The sequence below is a fragment of the Tiliqua scincoides genome, chromosome 2, assembly GCF_035046505.1.
Source record: "Tiliqua scincoides isolate rTilSci1 chromosome 2, rTilSci1.hap2, whole genome shotgun sequence".
NCBI classification, from domain to species: domain Eukaryota; kingdom Metazoa; phylum Chordata; class Lepidosauria; order Squamata; family Scincidae; genus Tiliqua; species Tiliqua scincoides.
In genome coordinates, this window is record NC_089822.1 from 181,454,241 (window position 1) to 181,481,859 (window position 27,619).

At 39.7% G+C, this 27,619-nt stretch overlaps 2 protein-coding genes across 6 annotated transcripts in view; one reads left to right on the top strand and one right to left on the bottom strand.

The window, feature by feature from the left end:
• The first annotated feature begins 393 nt into the window (after positions 1–393).
• Positions 394–1,629, top strand: GPR151 (G protein-coupled receptor 151). Its single transcript, XM_066612918.1, has one exon. The coding sequence runs from the start codon at positions 394–396 to the stop codon at positions 1,627–1,629; it is 1,236 nt and encodes a 411-aa protein (XP_066469015.1).
• Positions 1,630–4,130: 2,501 nt separating this feature from the next.
• TCERG1 (transcription elongation regulator 1) overlaps positions 4,131–27,619 on the bottom strand; it is a 61,399-nt gene continuing 37,910 nt past the window's right edge. For all 5 annotated transcript variants that reach the window (XM_066613716.1, XM_066613715.1, XM_066613717.1 and 2 more), the window contains 8 exons: positions 25,269–25,387; positions 22,798–22,948; positions 17,412–17,576; positions 13,633–13,815; positions 9,381–9,560; positions 7,548–7,631; positions 7,282–7,382; positions 4,131–5,908 (listed from right to left, as the gene is read on the bottom strand). In XM_066613716.1, coding sequence (XP_066469813.1) covers positions 5,707–5,908; positions 7,282–7,382; positions 7,548–7,631; positions 9,381–9,560; positions 13,633–13,815; positions 17,412–17,576; positions 22,798–22,948; positions 25,269–25,387 — 1,185 coding nt within the window. In that variant the 3' untranslated portion in view covers positions 4,131–5,706. The remainder of the gene's footprint in view (positions 5,909–7,281; positions 7,383–7,547; positions 7,632–9,380; positions 9,561–13,632; positions 13,816–17,411; positions 17,577–22,797; positions 22,949–25,268; positions 25,388–27,619) is intronic.

Consider the following 27,619-nt stretch of genomic DNA (forward strand, 5'->3'; position numbering starts at 1 on the left):
AAGCTTGATTACTTCCAAATTACTGATTTTTTTAAAGCTGGGAATTAGGCATAGTATTTTTAAGTTTCACTTCATTTCTGGAAACAAAATCATTTTAATTAACCCTATGGTGCTGCTATGTTGGCTATTAGACTTGCTAATAAGCAGCAGGCTATGTGCTCTCACTGGGGGACTGTCAATCAAAGCAGTAGCAGGTATATAGCAATGAGGGTCTGGCTGGATTCACATGTAGCATACAGAGGCTTCGCACCGAGGTTTTGTGTTACAAACGGAGTGATAGTTTTGCCTTCGCTGAAGAGGGTTTAAAAAGAAACACAACAAAGCAAGGAGGGACTGAATTCCACTGACGGGGTCCCGGTACAAAAGACGGGGAGAAATTCTGCCTTCAGCACCATGAACAGCTCTCTGGCTCAACCACTCCATTACGCAGGAGGCTTCGAACCTCAAGATTCCAAGGAGTGGAAGGTGGTGATCCCAGCCTTCTTGGGGGTGATCTGCCTTGCTGGTTTTGCAGGGAATGTGTGCGTAATTGGAATCCTACTGTACAACTCAAGGAAGGGGAAACCTTCCATGATCCACTCATTGATCCTCAACCTCAGCCTGGCTGATCTGCTCCTCATCCTCTTTGTTGTGCCCTTCAGGGCAGCTGCTTACTCCAAGGGAGTCTGGTATCTAGGCTGGTTTCTTTGCAAAACCTCTGACTGGTTCCGACATGCTTGCATGACTTCCAAGAGCTTGACCATTGCTGTGATAGCAAAGACTTGCTTCATGTATGCAAATAACCCAGCAAAACAAGTGGACATTAAGTGGCATACCATCTGCACCGTGCTGTTGGTGATTTGGCTGGTGGCCTTGGGAATCCCACTGCCCTTGTGGTTCTTCAGCAGCCTTTGGGAGCCAGAGGTAGGCTCTGCATTGTGCATCATGATTATTCCACTCCATGCTCATGAGTTTATGTCAGTCTTTGTCAAGCTCTATCCCCTGCTGGTATTTTGTGCACCCCTCACCTTTGCTTTCTTTTATTTCTGGAGAGCTTATGGAAGATGCCAGCGGAGGGGAACCAAAACTCAAAATCTGAGGAATCAGATCAGATCTAGATGCCTCACTGTGATGCTCCTGAGTGTAACTGTCACCTCTGCAGTGATGTGGCTGCCTGACTGGATATCTTGGTTGTGGCTCTGGCACCTGAAAAAGGATGGGCCTGCTCCCCCACAAGGGTTCATGGCCACTACCCAAGTCCTCATGTTTGCTATCTCTTCAGCCAATCCTCTTATCTTTGTTCTTATGTCAGAAGAATTCAGAGAGGGTTTCAAAGGCTTATGGAAAAGGCTTACGCTGAAAAGGACATTGCCTACTTCTGAAGATCAGGAGGAAACAGCAGCTGATAACTCAGAGGAAGTCCCAGATTCTGCACCTTCCCCAGAACAAGCATCACCTATTCAAGAGAAGGAGTCCCCCTCTGTCCCCAATACTTCAGAAAGCATGGAAATAAAGAAAGAGATGCCCATTTTGCCAGATGTTGAGCAATTTTGGCATGAGAGAGAAGCAGTTCCTGATGTTCACGACAATGACCCCATTCCTTGGGAACACAATGGACAAGAGACAGTAGGTTGTGATCAACAAAACTGAAGCCATTAGAAAGTTGAAGAGGCAAACAACAATTAAATGTTGTTGCTTAATTAGGGTAATGCTGAACTGGTATGTGAGACATGTAAAACAATGTTATGTTTAGTTTCACCTTTGTATCTGTTTGGGACTTTAGGACTTAGCAATGTTTTGGACTTGGCGACGTCTTCAAAATTAATGTTATTTACAAATATACCAGTCAATTAAGTGTTTCAACCATTTTACTCTAAAATTTTACTATATATCCTTATTTAAAATTCATGTTCTACACTTTCAAGAGGATTTAAGCTAGATATATCAGAAAGACTACAACAGATTAATTTGTAAATAGTTCTGCTGCAATAAGTGAACAGAAAATGCATGGTCTGACTATAAAGTAAAAGGGCTTTGAGCTTATTTGTAATGCAGATTGCGTATGCATGTTTCAGATGAAAAATTACTGTTCTGAATGAGTTCTGTTCACTGCAAAAAAGATGCAGAGTAAAAGTGTAATTTGCTTCTTTTACTAAATGAAAGAGTACACTTTCTAGGTGTTCCTGTCATTACTACACTGATACATATTAAACATGCTTTAAGAAAAAGTGGACCACAATTTTCTGGTAATTGATCAGCCTTTTGCTGTATTAGCAGTCTTATCCTAGGCATCTCTACTCAGAAGAAAGGCTCACTGTGTTCAGTGGGGCTTGCTCCCAGGAAAGTGTGTACAAGATTGAAGCCTAAAGGAATGATAGAAGCAGTTTATATTATAGCTATAGTGTTCAAAGCTAAATGTATAGAAATTTTCCGTTCCTCACTTAAAATGCATTCTGCTCATTTGGAAATCTATAGAATATTTGCAGCTGGCAGTAAGGCTCACTTTTATACTAGAATGAGGATGAAGTAATTTGCTATAAAATGGAAATAGTCATTTCCACCACATTAAATTCATAAGGATTCCACTTTGTTACACAATGGAAGTTACACAATGGAGAGCCAGGGTGGTGGTGGTTTGGGAGGTGGACTCAGACCTGGAACATCCAGGTTCAAATCCCCCCTCAGCCACGAAGCTTCCTGGGTGACCTTGGGCCAGTCACTTTCTCTCAGCCTCACCTACCTCACAAGGTTGTTGTGTGGACAAGGAGGGGAGCAGCTGTGTACACCACCCTGAGCTCTTTGGAGGAAGGGCGGTATAAAAATGGGAAAAATAATAAATAAAAGTTTCTGCAGAGCTACATCATTTACAGTGCAAGCCTATATGTCTACTTAGAAGTAAACTCTACTGAATTTAATGGGACTTACTCCCATGAAAATGTATAGGATTGCTGCCTTCGATTTTATGTACGAGATAAACTGCACTTCTTGATTAAAGGATTCCCTTGTTTCATAATTTTTAGTAAAGGATGTGAGTTCAATCACACAAAATCTATCGAGTCCCTGAAACACTGTGATTTTTTTTCTGCTATACTTTACAGCTCTGGAAATAGTAAACATTAATAAGCAGAGCAGAAGTAGTCTTTTTCCAATGTCAGAAATGCAGTATCCACTTTCAAAATACATTCCAGAGCTACCGAAAAACATGTAACAGGCAAAATTCACTAGCAAATTATTTTTGTAAGTGATGGAATTTAGTCCCATTTAGTTACATTCTATGTGCTTCAGTGAAACTGCACTTGAAATGAAGGTTTATCTTATCTTATCTACCTGAACAGAAATAGATACTCAAAAAGAAACAGTTATTACTGAGACCATGTAATTATTGGTGCCATTTGTGCTTTTGTTTTAGATGGAACTTTTCTAGCATAAACGCTTCTGGAACAATTAGAATTGTATCCAGCACTTTCTGGGACACTGGAAAGGGTCCCAAGATGCAGATTTCTGCTCTTGTGCTGCTTGTTTTATGTCCCTAAAAATGTTGCCATCCCGAACAACCACTTGTTTAAAAGCTAGCTTAAATATGCTCCACAGCAGCTCATGTTTCAATATGTCTGCACATACAACACTGTACTCAAAAATCAAATATATGGAATGTATCTTTCACTGATAAGCCTGTACCTTTGTGGCATCGGGTTGGATTATAACTACTTGTGCTTTGATGAGGCTTAGGCAGCCGGCATGCAACTTGATCCTGTTACATCTTGAAATGCATTGTTCAGCCAAATATTTTGTAACCATGAAAACAATTCCTATTCTCTTGTTTCTCTCCCTCAAGATGTGATTTTATAACATTAAGCCTATAGTGACAATAAGCTCCATGTTGTGAAGCACAATAGCACTGTATAAACAGCACCCCAAACCAGATTACTATTCTGGAATCTGATCACCAGTACCAGTATAGTATACAGCTCAGTACTTAGGAAACTGCACAAAGGATGATTCATTTGGCAGATTTGATAAATATGGCTCACATAACTTATCTACATGCAAGTTGTATAAATAGCTAATTCAGGCAAAATGTTTGAAAATGGGCACACAACAAAGAAATATAGAAAATGTTACTATAGTATTTTATTCAGGATTTGCTAAGAGTTGCTTTTTAGGTTGTTCTTGTATTCAGAGAAAAGGGGGGGGGCAGAAAAAAGGAAAGAGAACAGTTCTTAAGTCTAAATTGTTGACTTACTTCCAATGAAGGCTTCCAATCAAATGTTATGAGCTGCCCAGAGTCCATAGCATTATAATTTGGAACAAGTTAGTCTTTTACTTTTCTTCAGATTCAAGTGATCATGCCTCCAAGTGAGCCAGCCAGCCAGCCAAACATATAGTTCAGCAAATATACAAATACAAAACCACAAACAAATCCCAACAACTTCTACACATGTGATAAGTAATCCTAAACAAAATGTCTGGAGACACAATTAAACAGAAAGGAACTGTAAAGAAATTATTAGCAGTCCTTTAAAAAAGCAATTATTCCTTAATATCTGTAAAGACAAAACATTCTATTTTTAAAGATTGGTATTGTGGTCTCATCTTGCAGTTATCTGACCTTTGAGGCCAAATACATGTTCTGATAAACTATTTTGCATGTGTAGCTTATCTTCCCACAGTCTTATGCCTGTTTGTGTGATTTCAAAACAAGTTAGACTCACAAAATAAACACACCTTCAGAATATAACAATTACTATCCATGTACAATCCATATATAAAAAGGGTTGGTTTATTGTCGTTCAAATACATAAACTGAACAATCCCAACATTTCAAAATTAAAACTTTAGAAACACAAGTTTAACATTCAAAACAGGAATATAGTTTACAAGAAATACCCGGAAGGGAAATCCATAGTCTAATTTCGAAGTTGGCAGAGATCACTTTATGGTAAATAGCAGTGTATTCGTACAACCGTGCTATCCTGGGGAAAAAAACGTTTTTTCTGCACATCTCCAATTTACAGCAAGAGTATTATGAGGCTACTTGACAAACCAACTTGATTGTGCCTATAATTGAACAGGGGGAGTGGATGGGGAGAGAATCAAAACAGGGCTGCGAACAAGATCAAATGGTGTTTATTCAATTTGGTCTCTGCAAAGTTCATTCTCCTCTCATGCTGGATCTGACATTAATGGAATTAGTCCTGATTTATACAGGAAAGGCCACACATGAGGAGAGAATTAGGCCCTATAGTTTCAAGGTTCATGAAGGGGCATAATCTTTCTGTGGCCTTCAGCAGTCAATAGTTTAATCATCAGAGTGCCTGACCTTGGCTCTCCCATTTAGGACATCTGTGGTATTTTTGCTGTTTTTAACATCAAACCACAAATATCAATAATCCCAAGGCTTTCACACATAACACTGCTGAGAAGAATGCCTCCAAATGCTACCAACATTCACACCTTATACACAGATATCGCATTTTTCTAGGATCTAAAAATCACTGGAAATAGCTGCATGGTTAGAATATTTGTCGGTCATGCCACAAAGAGAAAAAGCATCATTAATGCGAATGTTCCCTCTGTACAGAGACTGCTTTATGTTCACAAATGCTGCTTTTCTCTCTGCTTCTTGGATGGTTCTGCAATAGGTTCACGGTAATGTAAATGGATTAAACCTGACAGATGGCTCATGCAAGCTTCTCGACTTAACAGATATTCTTGTTCAAGAGCACTTTATTTTGTTGTTCGCCTTGTAGGCTCTGAAGCTGTGGGAGGTGGAGGGGGACCTCTGCGATCTAAGTCATCTACATAGGACACGATGAGTTTGCGTCTCTCCTCTGGTACACAGTCAAGTACCAGATAACGTTTGTCATTCTGCAATATCTTTTCGATATCCTTCAGGTGCTGGTCAGATTCCTGAATCAACTTTTTGGACCTGAAATTAAATCAAAAATTGCCATTATGCAGATGCTTAAATACTATATACATGCTTTGGTGATGCTACTAGCAGATAGGTGTCCCAGTAACAATTCCACCCACCAAATAAATCTCTCTTGACATTGAAATCAGATAGGCCAAATGCTCAAAAGGACACAGAGACTGGGCTATCCTCTCACCTATAGAGATGCCCCTTCAGGTCAGGGGTGAGGCACAATGGCAGGAATGCGTGAGTGTAAAAAATCTTGCACTGCCACTGCCTGTGCTGTATCTGTTCTGCAGGTAAACAGAAGACTTCAGTCTCAAGGGCTGCACTAAGTTAAACTACAACAATGTAAAATGAGATAAATGAGCACATTTCAAATTAAACACTGTAGTTGAAGAACACCTGTAGAAAATGAATGCCAATCTCCCAGTTGTAGCCCAGCCTAATTGAGACATTCATGTGATCATCACATCCATTTGAGAGAGTCTTTGGTTTCAGTGAAGATAATCACAACTCGATACTTCACAAAAATACTAATTTGAAAGAAAGACAGGCAACCTATTAGGATCAAATTAACCTTATCAGTTAGTTCATCTTGCTCCTAGAACCTGTAAGACAGTGTTGCACATTCTTGGAATTGCTCTCTAACAATCAGCCTGTTTACACTTAGAAGAATTACAGTACTTGTTTTTTCCTTCTAATATTATTAAGTACAACAGACCTACAGTGGGTCCTCCTTATCTGTGGGCTTGGCATCTACAGATTTGAACATTGCAGATGCTGACCCAGTGCCTCGGAAGGCCTTCCAGATGTGACCAAAAGCCACTTCCGGTTTATGTTGGCAACTTCTGGTCACTTGCAGCCTCCCCATGCCTCAGAACACCTCCCAGATGTTGCTGACGCAAACAGTGTCTTCTGGTCATGACCTGGAGGCTTTTTGAGGAGGCTGGTGCAACCTCCAGAGGGCCCAACACAGCCTCCAGGTAAGTTATTGCGGCACTGTGACCTTGGCCCCCTGAAATATCTGCAGATGGGGGGTTGTGGAACCAACCTCCTGGGGACACAAGGACCCACTGTACATCTATACATGTTGGTATAATTAAAATGTTAATTTGGTCCTCATTCTGATGTTAGTTCAGGCAATCTGAAATTTATCCAGGATATATCCAAAAGGAATGTTCTTGAACAAATGTCTCCAAAAAACAGACACACCCATAATTTCCAGCTTGGCAATACAGGTGGCGAACTAGAATTTGTCCCCATTTAAAAATCTGCAAAAGCACTTAAACTAAGAATATTAAATGGATATTGGGAATAAAGTATCAAAAATGACAGAAAACAGAATTTAACTTCTTTTAATCCCTGTGATATAACTGGATACCTACCTGTAAGTTATAAATTTGGTCTCTTTCAAAAGTGTTCTGAAATCTGCTTTGGCTGTAATGTATTTATCTCTGATGTACTCTTCAAACTCCCTTTGTTTTTTCTGCACAAAAATAAGCAAATTTGAAAATATCATCATCACAACATTACATCAATTTCTGTTAGATGCTGCATAACCTTATTGTATCAAAGAGCAAATAGATGGACAGACCCATCTGGTGTTAATATCACAAAGTTAGCCTAAAATGACCACCACAAGCCTTCTTACCCTGTCACTGGAAGAGAATTTAATGCACCTGGGATCTTCTTTTATGATTTTCTTTACTTCTTTCCATGTTGATGTTAAAGTAATCTTTCAAAACAGACAAATAGAAATTTTAAAGACTGGAATATGAATTGCAAACACACAGTGATACCTCAAGATATTTGCAACTTAATTGGACCAAGTTTATATGAGTCCTGATCTAACCAAGGTAGCTTATGCAAAAAAACAAGCAAACAGAGAGGCTACTACAGAGATGGTAGATTATCCAGGAAATGTGCAGATGGGACTGAAATCTAAGGACAACAAAACCAGCTACAGTACTGTTACTTAACTCATGGAGCCTATCCTTTCATAATTTCTCCCCTGAGGAGAAGGGAGACCTGTAAGTGGATCTGAGCTTAACTAACTACAGATCAGGATGATCACTGTATTTGAGGTAAGAAGTGAATTGTTTCTACTCTATTGTTAAACTTTTTAGAACAAGAGTTTAACAACAGAGTAAAAACAATTCTCTTCTTACCTCAAATACAGTAATCATCCTGATCTGCAGTTAGTTAAGCTCAGATCCACTTACAGGTCTCCCTTCTCCTCAGGGGAGAAATTATGAAAGGATAGGCTCCATGAGTTAAGTAACAGTATTGTAGCTGTTTTTGTTGTCCTTAAATTTCAGAAGTTGTTGTCCATAGATTTTAGAAGTTGAGAAACTCAGGTAATTTACATGGTGTTTCAAGCAATTCAAATATGAAATATTTAACTCAGTAAAAAGCAGATCAGTATACGACACTGAATACATACGCAAGTATTGACATTTATCCAGAAAAGATTAAACCTGAACTAGTACCTGCTACATAACAAAATTCATATTCATAATTTTAACAGTTAAGGAGAAGTTGAAAAAAGGAGTCAAGGAAAATGGGATTTGAGCTCCCCAAGCCTCCAGACTGCTGAAAAAAGTACAAAAAATGGCCACTTCCAGTTTTTTTTTTATTATTTTCAGCAGTCTGAAGGCTTGGGGAGCCTTGAAGAAGGGTCTTCAAGCTTCCCAGACCCTCAAGGAGACCAGTGCTGCCTCAAGTAAGTTTAAAAAACCATTTGGCCCCTGGCAGTGATGTGACTGTAGTGATCATGTTGCTGCCTGCTCTATCATTCTGCTCCTTAAGGAAGCAGGGCTTCTCTGGCTGGGGCATCACAACAGAAACCTCTGTTATAGATGATGTTATGACATCTTGGTGCTTCTCAGTCAATCATATTAAGCTTCACAAAGATGTCTCTTAGAGGAACAAATCCAATGTTTCATACTCAATTTAAACCAGGTAGGGGAGGCACCACGGCTGAGTCACCATGCTGCTTTGGCAAAGGGATAACTACCCATCTTGTTTTGTTGCACTTAACTGAAATGAAACTCTAGCATGGCAAGATAGGGAAAAATTTAAGACAGGGAAATGTCCCTTTACAATTGGGAGATGTTTCTTCTCCTAGCAATGAACACCTTTGTGCTGTATTCTAAAAATCTTCAGGGAGTGCTTTCTGGTAGATGCAAAAATGCTCACATAACTCTTCTTCCTTGCGGTCTCAGTTCTAGAACTCAGAGCAAAACTGCGAGCATGATTGTATGAACAGCAAGATTAATTTATTAGGGAAGCAAACATGTATTTTTAATTACAAAGTTTTTGCTAGGAAGACCACACTGGAAAATAGAAAATTTGATAGTAGAAGATATCAAATTTCACCTCAAAAAATCATTTTTTAAATGATTATGAATGTAAATCCAGAAACAAGTAAGGAATCAGACAAAGGATGAAATCAAAAGGCATGGGAGGGAAGCTTCTCCTTTACCGATGATGTTTCATCCAGAAGTTGTCGGAAATGCTCCTTCTTCTTCTTTGTAAGCGCCTCAATATGTTCATTAAATAGTTTCTCCTTTTCTTCTCTTTCCAGAAGAGAACCCGATTCCCACCGATGATCTTTACGGAGTGTCCTTCTAGTATCAGACCATGACACATCTGAAGATCGCACCTAATACACGAAAAGCTTTAAGTAGCCATCAATAACATTTACAAAAACAAAAACTCAAAGCATTTGTTTAACTTTCATCAAGAATTTCATCTATAAGTGTGCATTTGGTCAAAGATGCAGGAACGCTATAATTTGGATCCTAAAATGCAGGAGTGGATCCCTGCCTGGACTTTGAAAAATGGTTGGAAATCAGGGGACCCTTTGAAATAATGTGGGATGCAACAGGAAGAAGGACATAAAGAGAAAATGGAGGGTAACTTCAGGTGCGCAGAAGTACCTTCTGCATATGTAAGCATGCCTCTGAATCCTGAAAGCCTTTACAGAAGCATTACAACAACATTAATGGAAAACATCTCAAAGTTGGTGCTTCCTTCTTCTTGGGATGCGCCATCAGAAAAGATGTTCATAAAAGACCAAGAGTTTCATGGAAACATTACTGTTGACAAATCAGCAGAGCCTTTTAGTACTACAGTCCTCAAGAAATTGCTGACTTGGGTAGAGAGACTAGTGTTTTACCAGCCATTTTTAAAATATGACAATACATATTTAAATTATATCAAGGGTAAGTGAAATTAACATATCCTCATAAATTAATAATAGCAATACAAGGCCACAGAGTGGAAACAACAGTTCAAACTGGGGATTTCTGGTTCTATGCTCATTCTCTTAAACTGCTACACTGTACTCATAATAATAATTCCTAAGGTACAAGAGAAGCAGAATTGGAGCTTTTTGAGTACAAATGAGGCAAAATGAGTAGATCGCGGAGTGCCGACCCCTCCCCACTTCAGGTGCCTCTGGGAGGAAATGCCGGGAGTAAGGCCCATTGTACTCAATGGGGCTTACTCCCAGGTAAGTGTGGCTAGGATTGCAGCCTCACAGCCTAATCCTAGGCATGTCTACTCAGGAGTAAGTCCTGTTATACTCAGTGGGGCTCAAGGTACACCAACATACATTGTACACATAAATGTTATATGTTATGATGGCGCGAACATTGTAAAAAAAACTCTGGTAGATCTCCAGGCCTTGCCGGGTTTCAAAGTAGCTCTCGAGCCAAAAAAGTGTGAGCACCCCTGACTTAGCAGATTTCCAGAAACCTGTTTTTTTAAAGCAATATTTCAAATTCTCATGTTTGCAAAAACATTTGAAGAAATGAAAAAAGTGTCTGCATATTGCAAAGTGAGCCAAGGAGAAGGAGAGTGGAGTAGTAGGAACATAACCCAGGACGAAGGAGAATGGCATAGGGGAGATCAAAAGAAGCCAGCAGAAGATATTGGGAAGGAGTAGGGGGTGAGAATGACATAGGGGAAGAGAGAATGGAAAGATCTGGCACAGAAAAGAGAGGACTACAGAGACAACTGGTTCAGCAAAGAGATGAGAAAGCCAGAGGTGTACACATTGGAGCAAAATGCAAACACGAAAGCCAAGGCTCCATCCCAAGCCCGTATGACAACTGTTCTGGCCTCCTTAGCGGGAGGTAGATTGGGACGGATCCATGACAGTGAGAGACAAGGTGAGAACTGAGCCAGTCCCAGACACATTGGAAAAGAACTGCTGGACCATCACAGCTGATACTTTAAAAAGCACTGCTATATTGTTAACTCACTGAGAAATAAATTTGCCTAACCATAAGGGATGTTGTTGGATCATACATCAGAGCAGCATTTGCCTTCTCTGAGGCATTGACAAGTTGCTATATTGTAGCCACTTTACGACTGATCAAGATTTGCATCTTTTCTGTCATTTGCAGTTAACTAGTTCCTAGGTGAAAACCAAGGGCTTATTTCTGGTCATCACTTAATGACATCACTTCTGGTTCCCAGAAGATGCCATGAATGCTAACTTTGGCTTGCTGAATGAAACAAGTTTGACACCCCTGATTTAGATTACTAACTTTGTTTTTTTTTCATGGTGCAAAATCATCTGGGACAGCAGTATGGAAATCTTTTGCTACTCAATAGAACAATATTGTTCTATCTCCATTCTTGGTATTTGTGAGTCTAGACCAGTGGTTCCCAAAGTCCTTCACAGACTTTGGGAACCCTATAAATCTTTGTGTTGACCTGGAAATTTGTGGAGGCTTGAAAATTTTGTATAATAATAATTTTGTATAACCATCATGTTTTGGGATGTTTTTTTTTCCCCTATTCACAAAATTTCCAAGCTTCAGGGAGTACTGAAGAGAGGGACCGCAGGCTCCCCAAACCCTCTGAAAAGCCACAGAGTCCCCCCAGGTAAGTGGAAAAACCCTTGGCTGGAAGCAGCGTGATCATAGTGATAGTGTTGCTGCCAATTTCCAGTTCCCCTGGTGGGTCACAACCCACCAGTTTGGGAACAACTGGACTAGACACATTCATACATCAACAAGATCTAGCATAAGAAATTTGACTCACAAATTATTATTAAAAATATTTATAATATCTTTTTTCAACAAAAAGTAGTTTCCCAAAGCTGTTTACACAGCTAAACAAATACTATCATTCATATTGGCCTCCAAAATACAATGCATTCATATACAGTGGTGCCTCGCATAATGAAATTAATCCGTTCCGTGAGTCCTTTCATTATGCGAGTTTTTCGTTTTGCGAAGCGCGTTTTCCCATAGGAATGCACTGAAATTTAATTAATGCGTTCCTATGGGCAAGAAAAGTCAGAACAAAGTCAAATTTGGTTTACAAAGTGTTTATTAAGTGCTCTTTAAAGGCATACATACTGTACAGAGGATTTCAAAAACGGGGGGGGGGGATGCTGAGTGGGGAGCTTGAAGCCTGTAATCCTGTGCACACTTTCCTGGGAGCAAGCACAATGGGACTTACTTCTGAGGAGACACGCACAGGATTGTGCTCTAAGCTGGGGAGGAGGACAGAGCAGCTGCACTCAATTGCTTGCTTTTGCCGTGATCACGGGGGGAAACGTGAAGGAAATGGGGCAGTGAGAGGGTGAATGAGCGATGGGGGGGATGCTGAGTGGGGAGTTTGAAGAGGGTGGACGGGATCATAAACTGACATGAAGATCCTCCCCTTACTAGGGTGGATGGGATCATAAACCGACATGAAGATCCCCCCTTATTAGGGTGAACGGGATCGTAAACTGGCATGAAGATCCCCCCTTATTAGCGTGAATGGGATCAGGCTTGCGGGGGGGGGGAGGCTGCGATGGCAGGTTGCTGGGGGGGCTTACATTCAGATGCTGGATGAGGTGAGTGAAGGCACCCCTCCCCTGCTGTGTGAGTGTGGGGGGGGGCAGAGCATCTGTGTGTGTAAGAGAAGGGGGCAGCCCGTGTGTGTGAGAGAGGGGGGAAAGTGTTTGTGTTGCAGAGAAGTTGTGATGCTCCAGGCTTGGGATGGGGGGAAAGAGAGGCTGTGATGCTCCAGGCTTGCGGGGGGGGGGGGAGAGAGAGAGGCTGCAATGCTCCAGGCTTGGGGGGAGAGAGGCTGCGATGCTCCAGGCTTGGGGAGAGAGAAGGCTGTGATGTTCCAGGCTTGCGGGGGGGCACAAAAATGGGCGGGAGCAAGAACGTGCAACCCCTGGCAGGCACACATGAGCCTGGTCCTGTGAGTGAGTGAGGGGTGGTGAAGAGAGCGTAAGTGTGTGTGTGAGAGGGAGGGAGGGATGCTGACTGACCCGCTGCTGCGCGAGGAAACCCCAAGAACTCATCATCCTTCCTTAGGGTGAACATGAGCATAAACTGGCATGACGATCCTCCCCCTTCCTTAGGGTGAATGTGAGCATAAACTGGCATGAAGATCCCCCCCTTAAAACAAACCAAACCAAAACAAAAAAAATTCATCTTGCGAAGCACGGTTCATAAAAATTCGTTGTGCGAGTCACCAAAAATCGCAAAACGCTTTCGTTCTGCGAGTTTTTCAGTGTGCGAGGCATTCGTTATGCCAGGCACCACTGTATACAAGTTCTCTGTAATGAGCTCTGTACTCAAAACATAGGGCTCTAGGACAGTAATTGATGTCCAAACATGTAAGACACAGAACTTCAGATATTAAACTATTTTATATCTTTCCTGTAATAGAAGTGGATGTGTGCTGTGGTTAATATTAAAACACAGGAGCCTCACCATATCAGACAAGAGAGCTTTGAAATTCTGGATAGCCTCTTCTCGCTTGTGCTGTTCTCGTTCTCTGTCAATCTCCTTAGTCTGTTCAGAACGAGCTTTCTGAACTTCTCTCTCTCGTTCACGTAGGCTTGCCTCAATGCGGGCCTGTCTTTCCAGTTCCTTTTCTTTTTCAGAGTCCACATTCTGAAAGAGAAGTACACATTTCATTTTGAGCAGCTTGACAACTACAAATATTAAATACAAAATGAATACAAGAATGATACTAATTAAGCAGGGTGGAGCATGCATACCTAAAATGTAAAACTACTTAAATAGAAGAGATTCTGTAATATATTACCTGTGTAAGGATTTCAACTTTTAAACTTTTTTCCAATTATTTCTATATTTTGTACACAGTCATCAGAGTTCTCAGGGGTCATGCGTATTAGATTTGCACAAACTAAAGATGCTCCTTCATGAACTGAAAAAATGAAAGAATGACTACCTACAACGTTACAATAGCTGATCTTTGCTTATATTTGAAGTGGTAAACAAACTATGCCCAGGATGAAATCTACACACTCAAGGTAGGTTTGTGTTTCATGAACAGCAGCCCTCCATGTCACATAGTAAATTACTTCTAAAACTTAGGAGACTCTAAAAAACAGTTGCTGATATAGCAGAAGATCTGCTGTACAAAGATAAAGGCTATAATTACACACTGGGCAGACCCAAGCCCTTGGACAAAACTAAAGAAGCTCTTTAAATCCCAGCCTATGGCTTGGGAACCATACACATCTCTAAGGCTAGTTGAAATAAGAGCCCAATCCTGAGTTTGCTCCACCTGTGGTGAGTGTCACAAATGTGCCATAAAGCATGTTTGCAACCCATCGTGCCGGTGGATCACTGGTGCTCTGCAGCTTGGCAGTCATGCAGACCAATGAGCAGCGGTGAGTGGAGGTGGTATTCCAGGACAGGGGGAGGCAGAGGAAGGGTGGGGAGGAGGCATGCCAGGAGGAGGGAGTGGGGCGGGAGGTGGGACTGGCAGAGCTCTGCTCCACTGGATTCTAAGTCTCCATGTCGGATCCGCCACCTGACATGGAGGCTCTTGATCCTACTGCGATCCAAGGGTTGCCATAGAATTGAGTAACCCCATTGTGGGGCTACTTCCCTTACCCTGAGGAAGGGGACGAACATCCCCTTCCTCTGAGGAGCCACCAGCAGCTGCCTGTTTGTGCTGAGGATGCCGCAGCAGCCATTTTCAGCGCCGTGGTAGCCCCATGTTCCACGCAGCTCAGGATTGGGCTGCTCATGATTACAAATTGATAACTGCCATACACACAGCTAATGCAATCATTAGGAATTGTAGCTCAGGTTGGAGGAGGATAGAATTCATACAATTCCAAACCATCAATTACATTTACAAATCAAAATAATGTTTCTGAATGACACTTATGCAAGCTGAGCCTCATAATAAGGAGTGAACTGGAAAAGAAAAACATACAGGTCCAGCCTATATATACATGGATTTTTTATTTATTATTATTATTTTATTAATTTATATCCCGCCTTTTTGCCCTATGGACACACATATACAGATTTGACTCAATACGAATGGCCCCTGCAAATGAGAAAGAATGTGCTGATCCCTGGAGAAGGGGAAAAATGCATCCCTTTAAAACCAGTTTTAAAAATGAACAGTCCTTTAACAACAGCCTCCTTAATGAGAGAGAAGGCAGCAGGCTAACAATCCATCAATCCTTCTCTCTCCTGCGGACCCCTCCCTTCCCCCAGCACCTGAAAGAAAGGTGATCATTTTGCATTGGTGAAGGGAGGGGCTGAGTGAAGTGCTGATGGATTGTCTTCTTAATGACTCTTAAAAGTCAAAAGGTCAGCAAGGCTATTTTTCAATCACTGGAGCAAAGAAACTTTGTTTTTTAAATTGATTTGCTATAGTGAGTTTTTTGTTATCCAGGTGAGTGCTTGGAATGGAACCCATGCGAATAATTAACTCCCTGCTTAATCATATCACTTTTAGTCCTCAATAGGCACACTGATTGCTATTTGGCCTGCTGAATGAAACAGGTTTGACACCTCTGCCCTAGAGATCAATGCAACATATTGCCACTTCCAGTTTCACGTATGGACTACTATAAAACACTCTTTAGCTGCTCAGAAAACTGTTTGGCTAAGAAAATATCATTCCAATATTATCACTGCAAATATTTACCGGCATGCCAGGGGTTTCGTTCCGGAACCCCCTGCGGTAAAGTAAAATCATGGATGTGAGCAAATGATGTGAGCAAATGATGTGAGCTCTGCTCCCCTTGCTTCCAGAGGGTCGTCTGAGCACAGCAGAGTCTGCGGGTATCCGTCCACAGCCTCTGCCTGGTTCAGACTGAGCCTTAGAGTGAAAACCATGTGACTTCCAGGTTTTTGAAAAAAAACTGGAAGTGACTTTTTAATGCCTTATAAGGCATTAGGAGGCTTGGAGAAGCCCTCAGGGATGTCTGCGGCCTCTGCTGGGCTCAGATGACCCTCCAGAGGCGACACAGACCCAATCCATGGATATAGGGGCTCCCTTGTATATACTGCTTTTCAAACAAAAGAAGCTCACAACATGGTTTACAAAACATAAAAAGAACTTCACTAGTTCTGCTACTTAAGTGAGCTAACCCCATGAAGCTAGGCTGGTGTCCAAAGGCAAAACTGTAGTGTTAGTGAGTGTGCGTAGCATTTAGGTGAATGGCAAAACCTTGTTCATTAAGGTAGCATTAAGCTTCCCAAATCTACAAAAATTCTTGGTTGCCTTTGGAGGGGAAGGGCTCTTATCCTTGAATGAGGCAGTAGTGAAGTTCTTCACTTTTCAGCACTTCTTTGGCCAAACCTTTGTTGGCAGTGGCAGCTTTATCAGTACTTCAAGTGTTGATGATGTTGTTCCTGATGGGGCTTCCAACTTTTTAAAAAAATCACTTTATAGACCACAGGGGTCACTATCAGCCCTTCAAAGCTTTTCACAAGGGCATGGTGGAAAAGGTTAAACAAAAAATAAAAAGAGAAGAGGTAGGCTCTGCTACAGCCATGCATTGACACAAGTTTGAGATTGCCAGGGGCAACCAGATGAGTGGCTAAGGAAAGCTGCACTGTTGTAATGGATCTATGTGGTTTCAATGTTGTTTCAGGACGAATAAAAAATTAAGATACAATCCATTGTTTTCCTATATCTTGCATTGGTTGTAAGCAACATTACTGATGCAATGGACTTAAAGGAGGGTTATACATTAGGTAAATTGTGGTGCTGCCATCCTGTGTGTTTATGAATGACTGCTTGAAGGGTGTTCTTCAAATGAGCTGTTCAAGTGTCTAACAGGAATGAAGTTTTACATCAGCTTGTAAAACATGCCTTTTGTAGCAAAGCAGGATTGGAAAGACGGTTCAAAACAATGAAGATCTTTCATTCATTCATGGGATGCAAGTCCAATAAATAGATAAAATATGTGACTATTACAAGACACTTAGACAAGACTTGTAATAGTAGCAGACTTTCATTTTTTACTCATGCACCCAGACTTGTTATATTATATTGTTTGATACTTTCAGAATCCAAAGTTGTCTTTCCACATTAAAGACCAAAAACAATGAGATAAAGGTAGCACTCTGACAACTCAGGCAATTACAATCACCAATCAAGAATCTGGTTAGAAATAAAACAGAATTCTGTAGTAAATATTTCTGCAAAAATATATCAATGGCTCCAACACTGAAATACTCAGAAAATACTGTTTTGTCAGTACACATACTTTGGCTATTTTTTCAATGTACTGCTTGAAAAGATCCTCCCTTTGTGAAGAGCTATCCACAGCTTTGTAGCGGGGGTCAGTCTCTACTTTGTCCTTCACTTTGCTCCAGCGAGACTGACTGTCCAAGTGGTGATTAGACAAGAGTTCAAAGAAGTCCATTTTGATCTATATTTTTAAAACAGAAGAAAAATGAAGAAAAGGGGAACAAATGAAAAGTTGCATGGATTTTCAAATGCTTGTAACTTTTTTAAAAGCAGAAACAGACTTACCGTGATGTCAAAAACTATTTTAATACATTCAAAATTAGATTTTTGCAAAGGGTACTACATTCTACATTTGAGTGTTTCTAATTCGCTGCCATTTTGAATGAAATTTCTTTGAACATTTTGGAACACATTAGTAATTCAAAAACCATCAAAGTGAAAACAGAATAGTTCCTTAAGGATTCTGCACAGTCAGAGTTTTTGCCATAATTTAAAGAAGTTGCTTACACATGTGTGAGGGAACCATCTCAACAGCTGGTGCTACTGCAGAAGTCTGCACAACAGGAACTCCCTAGCCTGCTATTCCATTTTAAAGTAGTGCATATCGTGAACAATTGGAATTCCTCCTGAAAAGACTGCACAAAAAACTCAAGACTAGCCAAAACATTTACCAGAATAGGCCATCTAAATGCACGGTATGGGAGTGTGAACAGGCAGAATGTAAGGGGGATTATACAGATGCATGATTTGTTTAATCCTTCTTCATGGAAGTAGGAAGGAGAATACATGATGTTCACACTCTCCCACCACTTGTGCCAAGGGCCCACTCTGATAACAAAGTGCACTAGCTCCCAGTTCTATCACACATGTGTAAACTGTATTTTGGAATCTAGTCATATAGATCATATATTGTCCACAGATGTGTATTCTTTCATGCACTGCTTGGTAGGCTGCATCCTTTGATTTCTTATTGGAGTTTTAAGTATCAATTCACTGAGCTTCTGAACTAAGGAATACATTATCAGAAATTACATGTGTGCATTAAAATGAATGGATTAATGTTTCAGTGTCACCATCGATTAGCAGCTAGCAGTTGATAATTATTTTAAAATCAGTATGAATGCAACAAACAAGCTCAATATAGAAGAATGAGAATGTATCTGATTAAAGTTAAAACATCAGATATAAAACCAAAATAAGAATATTGTCAATACACAAATATTTGGCAAGTTATTTCCAATATACCTGCAATTGTTACAAATATTTGCTTCTGTAAGTTTTTGTCATCGTACTTTTAAAATAAATTAATGATGAAAACTTTCACCACTTGGTAGCTATGCCCTAGTACCTGCACAGTAGAATTTAGTTTGCACTTAATCGATTCATAAAACAATAATTCTCTCTACTACAAGAACAAAAATTAAGCTTCTGACTCATAGGAGCAAGTCTATCACTGAGTCCAGTCAATTTTAATTACAAAATGGCCATTTTATTACAAAATGGTTTTGTAATTTTTATTACAAAACGTGCTCACAGAGCTAAACATCTTGAATACAGATCATTCCTAAATTATTTTCAGACAGAAAGGTCCATCTGAAAATGATTTAGGTTCAATCCTAACCAACCTTCCAGCACTGGCATAGCTGTGCCAGTGGGGCATGTGCTGCATCCTGCAGTCGGGGGTAGTCATGGAGGCCTCCCTCAAGGTAAGGGAATCTTTGTTCCCTTACCTCAGAGTTGTACTGTTATTATTTCAGTGCTGGAAGGGTGGTTACGACTGCGGCCTTAGGAAACTGGATAGAAAAGTCATAGCTACTTTAACTGTAGTATGTGGCTGTAAACTTGAGCAGATCACAATCACCATTCTTCCCATCCTGCAATCATGCATGCAGAGAGTGTAATGGGAAACCCCAAGTTTTAACAGGGTAATTCCAGTGCCTTTCCAGCCAACTGAAAATTATGGTCCAGCTCCCTTCAAATATTGTAATTACAATGTATAGGGCAAACTAATAAAACACTGCTAATAATTTGTAGATTTCCCTCAATTCTGACATTTGATTCTGGCACACATGCAGGGAATATCAATGTTAATTTTTGATGGTCCTAAAGCAAATAAAATCAGGAAAACATCTCTCACTTATATACAGCAATTTTGTTAAATTCTTCATCAATAGCGATGGTACAATCTATCACACTACTGTTTATGAAGTATAGTATAACCTTGTAACTCATTTTAAAAACTTTATTTCAAAAGGTGAATTTAAACAAGACATGCAAGTAGAAACAAAACATAAAGCTTTCTAAGCCAGATGTAAGATAATTATATTTAAGAGGCAATACTAAGATCTCAGGTGTAACTGGAAATCTCTAAAGTAAGCGTAACAATACAGGGGTGCTGAATGGGTTAACACTACCTTTTCAAACTACAATTTATCCGTTAATCTTCAAGAAAAAGATTATCTCTGAAATGCATTTAGAAAGACTCAGACCACGACTGCATAGTAGCTACAGTGATAATCCTGCCTGATACCCAAACAGCTGACATCCCTATCTCTGTAGAAACTAACTACTTCTACTGTTCTTCTACAGCTTTGTTCTAACTTGAAAGGCAGCATAATCCCCCAGTGTAGTGCTGCTTCTTCTGCCAAAAGAAAATTCCTTTCTTTTCACTACTCTTCCATCATCATCTTTGGTAAGTCAAATCAGTTCTGCAAACTCATATAATTCTAAGATTCAAGAAACACACAAGACTTCTCTTTTAATACAGATTGTGTGAATACCACATTTCACTTAAAATCTGTTCAACCTTAAGACTTCATGAAAAGAACAACAGAAAATGACACAAGGACACAAATGCTAATCTACAAAGTACAACCATACAGCTGTATGGTGTTTAACTGAGTATTTTAAATAGGCCCTGGCTGCAGTCTTAAAAAGAGATGGGTGCCCTAGTCTGATTTTATTTTATTTTTTTATTAACTGCACACATTCATACTTGAGAGACAAAACTTCAAGTACTGCAAAAAAAAAAAAGTCAGTAAAAAAGTTGTTTACTCAGGACATAAAAGGTTACTGACCTGATATTATTCAGCTTACTTAGGGCCCAATCCTATTCAATTTTCCAGTGCTGGTATGTCAGTGGGGTGTGTACTGCATCCTGTGGTTGAGGGGCAGTCACTGGGGGCTTCTCAAGGTATGGGAACATGCATTCCCTTACTATAGGGCTTCATTGTAGCTACACCAGAGCTGGAAAGTTGGATAGGATTGGGCCTTTAGACCTTAAAACAGACTGTGAAAAGGGAAGTAATACTTGAAAGACTTCCAACCCCTAAAATTTGCAACTCTAGAAAATAATCCAGGGCTGGGACAATGGGCAAGAAGAGGTGTAAGGTATGATCTCTTTTTACCATTGTCCAGTTCTAGACTATTTTCTCCCTTTAATTTCATTGTACAAGTGAACTACAGTTACAAAATAGCAATTTACAATTAATCAGAAGTGCCAGGTTTCGAACCCTTACTTTAAAGGTTTGTGGGAATATAATACAATTCTTACATAAATTCTCTTCTGAAGATCTGGCTGAGAAAGCTTTTCTTAACACTTTAGCCATATTTTTTAATTAACTTTTTAAAGTTGTTGTGGAAACACAGCAAAAGCAAATAAGTTTGAAAACACTTTGTGTATTTAGGAGGCTTTCCCTCCTTTTTTTGCAGTTTACACATTCTGGGCACAACTCTCATCACTTCACAAGGAAAAAAACTGAAAAAATGTAAAGTACCGGAACTGCGGGAGGCTAAAGTCACCACACAGAGATACCAATTCTTTCCTCACTAGGGAATCCCATAATACTTTGCGTGTCAGTGATTGAAAGCTGTCAGACTGAACTGATTGACAGGCCGCACAGCACAAAACTGTAAAATCTATCCACTTGTTACAAAACAGAATACATAAAATGGTTACAAGAGGCTTTGGGAGAAAAGAAATCATTAGTTTCAAATGCAAAGATAAATACAATAATACAAAATCTTGTTTGATGTAGCTCATGCAATTTTAAAGAATTTACTTATTAATTATTCACTCTGATTAGGCCTAAGATACAATAATATTATTTGAACCATGACTACAAATTAAAACAGATAACGGTTTAGATTATTGTTTCAAAATTACATATATTCACATCTGAAAAACTAATCATTCTGGTATGGCATAGAGAGACTACATCGAACACGTAGCACAGAGTCTAAGAGATGATCCCTGAATCAGGAAGATACTAGTTTCTGCCTCTGTCATGCCTTATGCCTCTGCCATGAATTTGTCTGGTGGCCTTAGGCTAGCCACTCTCCCTTCTCTCAGTTGTAATATCTGTAATATGAGAGAGGCTAGCCACTCTCCCTTCCATCTGTAATATGGGAATCAGTACTGAGCTACCTTACTGTTACTTTGTCAGGAGTGTAACAATATACTGTGCGAAGCAATTTGAACACTAAAAATCAATACACATAAGCCAAATATCATTACTATTAAAAGGAACTTGAACAGTTAAGCAGCACGAAGAAAATTTCTCTTTTGAAGATGCAGTCAATATTTTTAGCAGGTTTGCATTTCAACTGTGAATGTTCTACATTCCCATATTACAAGAGGGCTTCTGTATGAAATTTAACATGCCTTTACCTACACCTACATTAGCCTCATGCATAGATATGTAAAGTAACAAAGCTACCAGAAACGATTAGGTTTCAGACGTATATTTTTCTTCATTCACACCACATACTAGGACACTTTAAAAAGTTGATGCATATTCTGATGCTAACACTGTTGAATACACTTCATAGCATTTGCCTGCTTCAGAAATGTGCACTTGGTCTCCAGTACTGACAGCGCAGACAAATGACATTTGGACTTCATTAATTTTTCATAGTTGACCTTTAATTCTGATAAGCAGTCATACTAAAATACGTTTACTAGAAGATTAAAAAAATCACAGAAGTGTTAGCATTTAGAGGTAAAAGCAACTATTTAAAATGTACCCATAGAGTTTTCAAATCTTATTTGTTCCACTGACAAAGATGGGTAATTTAGTGGTCTGCTGGGAATTTTCCAGACAGACAGGCGTCAGTCTTTTGAACTTCAGAACATAAATGTTTAAAAACCAGAATGTTATTTTAACAAAAAAAAATGTACAAAAATAAAATCTGAAACATTTTCTTTAACAATTTATTCAAAAAATATAATTTTACAGAAAAATATAATAGAGCAAAAAAGGTAGGAAAATGCTTCAACTAATAAAAAACAAAGGTAGGAAAAAGCCATTATAGGAATGTGGTAGAAATTTGGAATACCAGCAATGGTCCTCTCCTACGCTTCTCACTCATACTACTTTCACTCTAGTTATTAAAAATCTTACCTTCTCTCCTCTGGTCTTCGAATCTTCTTTCTCCTTCTTTCTTGCTGCTGTGATAAACTCATTAAACAAGGCCTCTCGGTCTTTCATTTTTTCAATTGCTTTGAATCTCGAGTCTTTAGCATGCTTGGCTGCAAATTCACTAAAAGTAGTTCTGTAACAAAATGGCAAGTGTGCTGATTTGGTAGCGCTTTCTCAACTAGAAAATGTATTCAAAAGCACATTTCTTCTTGTTGCTGCATCTATGTACTAAACATCAGAACACCTGTATCCTCATAAACACAGATTCAGGCCCATGAAACAGTGCACATTTTTCAAAGATGCCTTGCACATAAAAAAAAATTATGTGCCTTTAAATACCATTTCAACACACAGCATAGTATAAGAGTATACTGTAGTATAAGAGTTCCCTTACTAGCCTACTCTGTCAACTATGAATCATGAAATAACCATCACTCACTTGCCATCCAACTTTGCTAACAGTGAAACTGACATAACACAAAAATCCAGATTCTTTTAATACTGTAAACAAGGGCAGTAGGGTACACAGGGCTTTCCACTCTTTCTTTCTGCAGCATCTAAGCTTACAATACTCTCACCTCCAGGGCCAGATTCCAAATCTCAGCTGTGCAGTAGATAAAGTACTGCCACTTACCTCGAAAAAAAACACTACTGTGCTTTTTCCAAGATCTGATGCTAATCTGGCCCCAAGATTACGTGAGACATTATAATCCTACGAATGTTTTCATCACAGCATGGAAATAATTAGACATGGAAAATCCCGCCTACTGTTGCTGTAGGGTAAATTAAAACAAGAGAAGAATTTGGTAGTGTTTTCAATTGATTGGAAGTGAATGTAAACCTATACTAAAGAATGTGAGTGGCAAAAGCAAGGCTCAACACAGTCTTGAGCATATAAAACACAGAGATGATTTTCAAGGAGTACAAACATCCAAAAGGCATCATAACCTAGATAAAGACAGTGAAATTAGAAATTAATAAGAAACGTTGGTCCCCTGGAGACTACATTCCTGACTTATTGAGGACTAAAACGAAAACAGAAAATCATTTCTATTGAGCAGAAAGAGCAACCAGAAATACTTGAGGCTAAATCACTAAGATGATTACAAAATAATTCTCTTCAAGCTCAGTATTATAATCATCTCAAATATTAAATTTATCCTATTGAATAAGGAAGCTCATCACATAACTGGGATCTGCAGATCCCAAATTAATTCAAGTAAAGTAGCATAATAGCCAAAGAAGGGGGTGGCAGTGGCTTGGTCTTGTACATTTCACAGGATTTTACTGAAACCATGGCACTGGACTAAAGCAAATTAACAAAATAAATCCAAGCCAAATTAGGCTGAAAGGAATAAGCAAATAAATTTGTCACATGCAATGGTCATTACATAGTATCAACTTGTATATTAGTTGCATCTTGCTAAAATGCAAATGAACTGCAAAAACCTATTAGAATATCAACAATAAAAGTCTGCAACCCAGCAGTCAAGTACAGAGACTCCAAATGGATTTTCCTATTGTTCGCTATGGAATGGCTTATGGATCCATGTCTTTCATAGCTGGAGTTATTTGAATAAGTAGTTTGGTAAAGTGGGTAAGCAACTTATAGGGCCAGTTCAAATGATATTTTCCTCACAAATATGCACATCCTAGCTCCTCCCCTACATTCCTAGATATTTTCTGTAATTGCACAGAGGAAGGAAGTTCATCTGATCCATCCTTCCATACAGGCTACAAAACCTACTTTTAAAAAGGTTTAGCAACACATGCAGACAGTGGTCCACACCCCCCCCCCATTAGAAAAAGTACCCAGGAAAGGAGAAGCCAGGACACATGTGCAGCACGAGTGTGCACACCTGTTATTGCATGGGATGAGTCTGGGGAAAAATATCATCTGATCCAGTCCATAACTGAGAATAGGTGTAGTGACAAGAGACAGAGCTACAAATTCCCTGGTTCAAATCTGAACTCTACCATGAATTCACTAGGTGGCCTTTAATGATTACATCAAGATAACATGTGAAACACTCTGCACACTCAAAGTGCTATACAAAAATCTGCTATCACTATTACTTTAATTTTGACCTAGCACAAGGTCTCTGCAGTACTCCATATTTGTATAAAAAACTATGCGAGTATACGCCATAGTCACTCAAGATTGATGAGGCCACAGATTGTTCATAGGACACAATTTCCACTAAGGGCAAATAAATCAGTCCTACATACCATGTGGAGCATTTTGGAAAGCTCACCTCCTGAGTACATATAGCCTGTCAATACAGACTCTCATTTAAATTGAGCATAGCAAACTTGCTGAGGAATCAATTGAGTTTCTAGTGAATCAAAATCATTGAAAGGAATAGTGCCAGCAACACAAAAGTTTGCTGATGAGCTAGCACCACATCATCTGAAAATGATATATAAACATAAATGGGAGAAAATATTATTACCTGGGATTAATCTTTGCCTCTTCCATCATTTTCTTGAAATCTTCCTTGGCTTGCATTATTTTGTTTTTCTTTTCTTTACGCTCTTCTTCTGCCCTCGTTTTAACATACTGATCAAATACCTACAAAAATACCGCAGAAGATACTCTAAGAAATTCAGCAAGTCCTCACTTAAAGTTGTTGATAGGTTCTTGGAAACTAATTTCTGGTCACAAAAACATGACTAAATTTCTAAATAATGATTCAAAACATATCTAATATTAAACACTAAAAAAAATGTGAGCTTTCCGGACTGGAGAAAATGTGAGCTTTCCAGACAGACTTGGGGAGAATGTATAAACCACACAGACAGTGGCCCCGGCCAGGAATCAATTTTTTTCCCTCTCATCAACTTTATAACAAAATGACTGAGGACTGAATCTACTCACTTGGGAGAAGGTATTTGCCTTAAACAATGGGGATCTACTAAAGTAATTTGAAGAATATCTGAAGCATAGCAATGGTTATAATTCGAAACAAAATACATACAGGCTTTTCTTCAGCTATTAAACTTCCTTAAGATTACAGCACTAACTAAAGCAATGATTCCCAACCTTTAGGAGCCTGTGGACCACTGAGGCAAAAAACTGGAATGATCGTGGACCACATGCAACCCCCCGACCCCCTGCATACAAAATGTATTGGAGATTTATTATTTATAGAGAAGATATACAAGTTGTTGTTTTTGTTGTTGACTGTGGCTGTGAGTGATCCATTCTCTGCTCTCTCTGGTTGTCTGTGGGGAAGCGTCTTCCAAGTGAGTGCTCTAATAAGAACTACCAGAAAGGGTGGAGAACGGATGGCTGTGGGCAGTCCGTTCTCCACCCTCTGTGGTGATCCTTGGGGAAAAGCTTGCTTGGCAAGACGCTGGAAGTAAACAAAGGTGATTTTTTTCTGAGAACTCACTGATCACTTCTCAGGGTCTTGTGTACCACCTGTAGTCCATGGACCACAGGTTTAAAACCAGTGAGCTAGGCATGAGGGAAAAACAAGATCAAAAATCTCTCAAGCAAGTAATATAATGGAGAATACCACAATTGAAAAAGCTTCAGGAATAGATGGTTTTTCATTAGAGTTTATAAGGCCTTTCTAGCAGAAACAGTTGAACTAGTATGAACACTAGTGTGAGCAAGGGGAAAATTCCAATAGAAGGAGGACAGCAAAAATAGAAAGTTACTACCCAACCAGATGCAGATTTAGATTCATTTTCTTCATACCAATCAATTTTTTTGTTAACTTGCGATTATAAAACTGTCACTGCAATTTTAGCTAAAATCAAATATTTATAAGCACATGTAGATGTAAGATCAACAAGATTTATTAATAAGAGAAGGATGGTTTACAATGTAAGGAAGACTGTAATTATATAAACTGGTAGAAAATTGGAACCATAATAGACAACCCAATCCTAAATAGCGCTGGCACAACAGGGCCACATGACCCACTCTGAAACCAGAATGGTTAGGAGGACGTTGGACATCTACTTGTGTACGGGGACATCTGTCCCCTTACCCCATGTAAAGCCCCAGCCTGCCCAATGGGGCTACTCGGATCTGCGCCAGCTAAATAGCTAATGCAACTCCAAAAAGCCTGTGTGTGGGGGGGGGAAGGCTCAAGAAGGGGGCATAGGATACAACATAAGCCTGCTTCACTGGTCCTACCTACGTCCAGAAACAACCTCTCCCTGCCCTGTCCCTCTCTCCCCCTATCCCTGCACCACAGAGAACAGCTCTTACCTGCTCCAATCACCACAGCTTCGAATTTAGCACTGGCAAAACTGTGCAGGCCTTCCTACTGGCACAGCTAACTCATGAGTTGTTACAAATGTGTTTTACAACACGTTTGCGACACTCTAAGCTGGTGCAGCGGCTGCTGCGCCAGAGCCAACAAAGTGAGGCTAGGATTGTATGTAAATTTAGCAATGCCAAAAAAGCTTTTGACTGCATAGAGTGCGCTTATCTGTTCAAGTACTCAAACTTTTTGACTCTGGCACATTTTTTGGTTGGCAACCTTCAGTCTTGGAAGACTCTGGTATTGCGCTCTGAATGGTGGTTCTGGAACAGCATCTAGTGTGGCTGAAAAGGCCAATCCGGGAGTGACAATCCCTTCCACACTGGGAGCAAATGTAGTCTGTCCCTGGTCTGTCTCCCTGGCTATGGGCCTTCCTTCTTTGCCTCTTTGCCTCAGTCTGCTGGCCATTTTTTATCAGTGAAGGTCTCTCTTGTTTTAACAGTTACTTTTGGTACAGTGTATTTTATAATTTATTTTTATGTTTGTTAATTGCCCTGTGCCTGTGACTGAGCATAATTAAAAAT

Coding starts and splice junctions, on each gene's coding strand:
- GPR151 (XM_066612918.1), top strand. CDS start 394: ATGAACAGCTCTCTGGCTCAACCACTCCATTACGCAGGAGGCTTCGAA.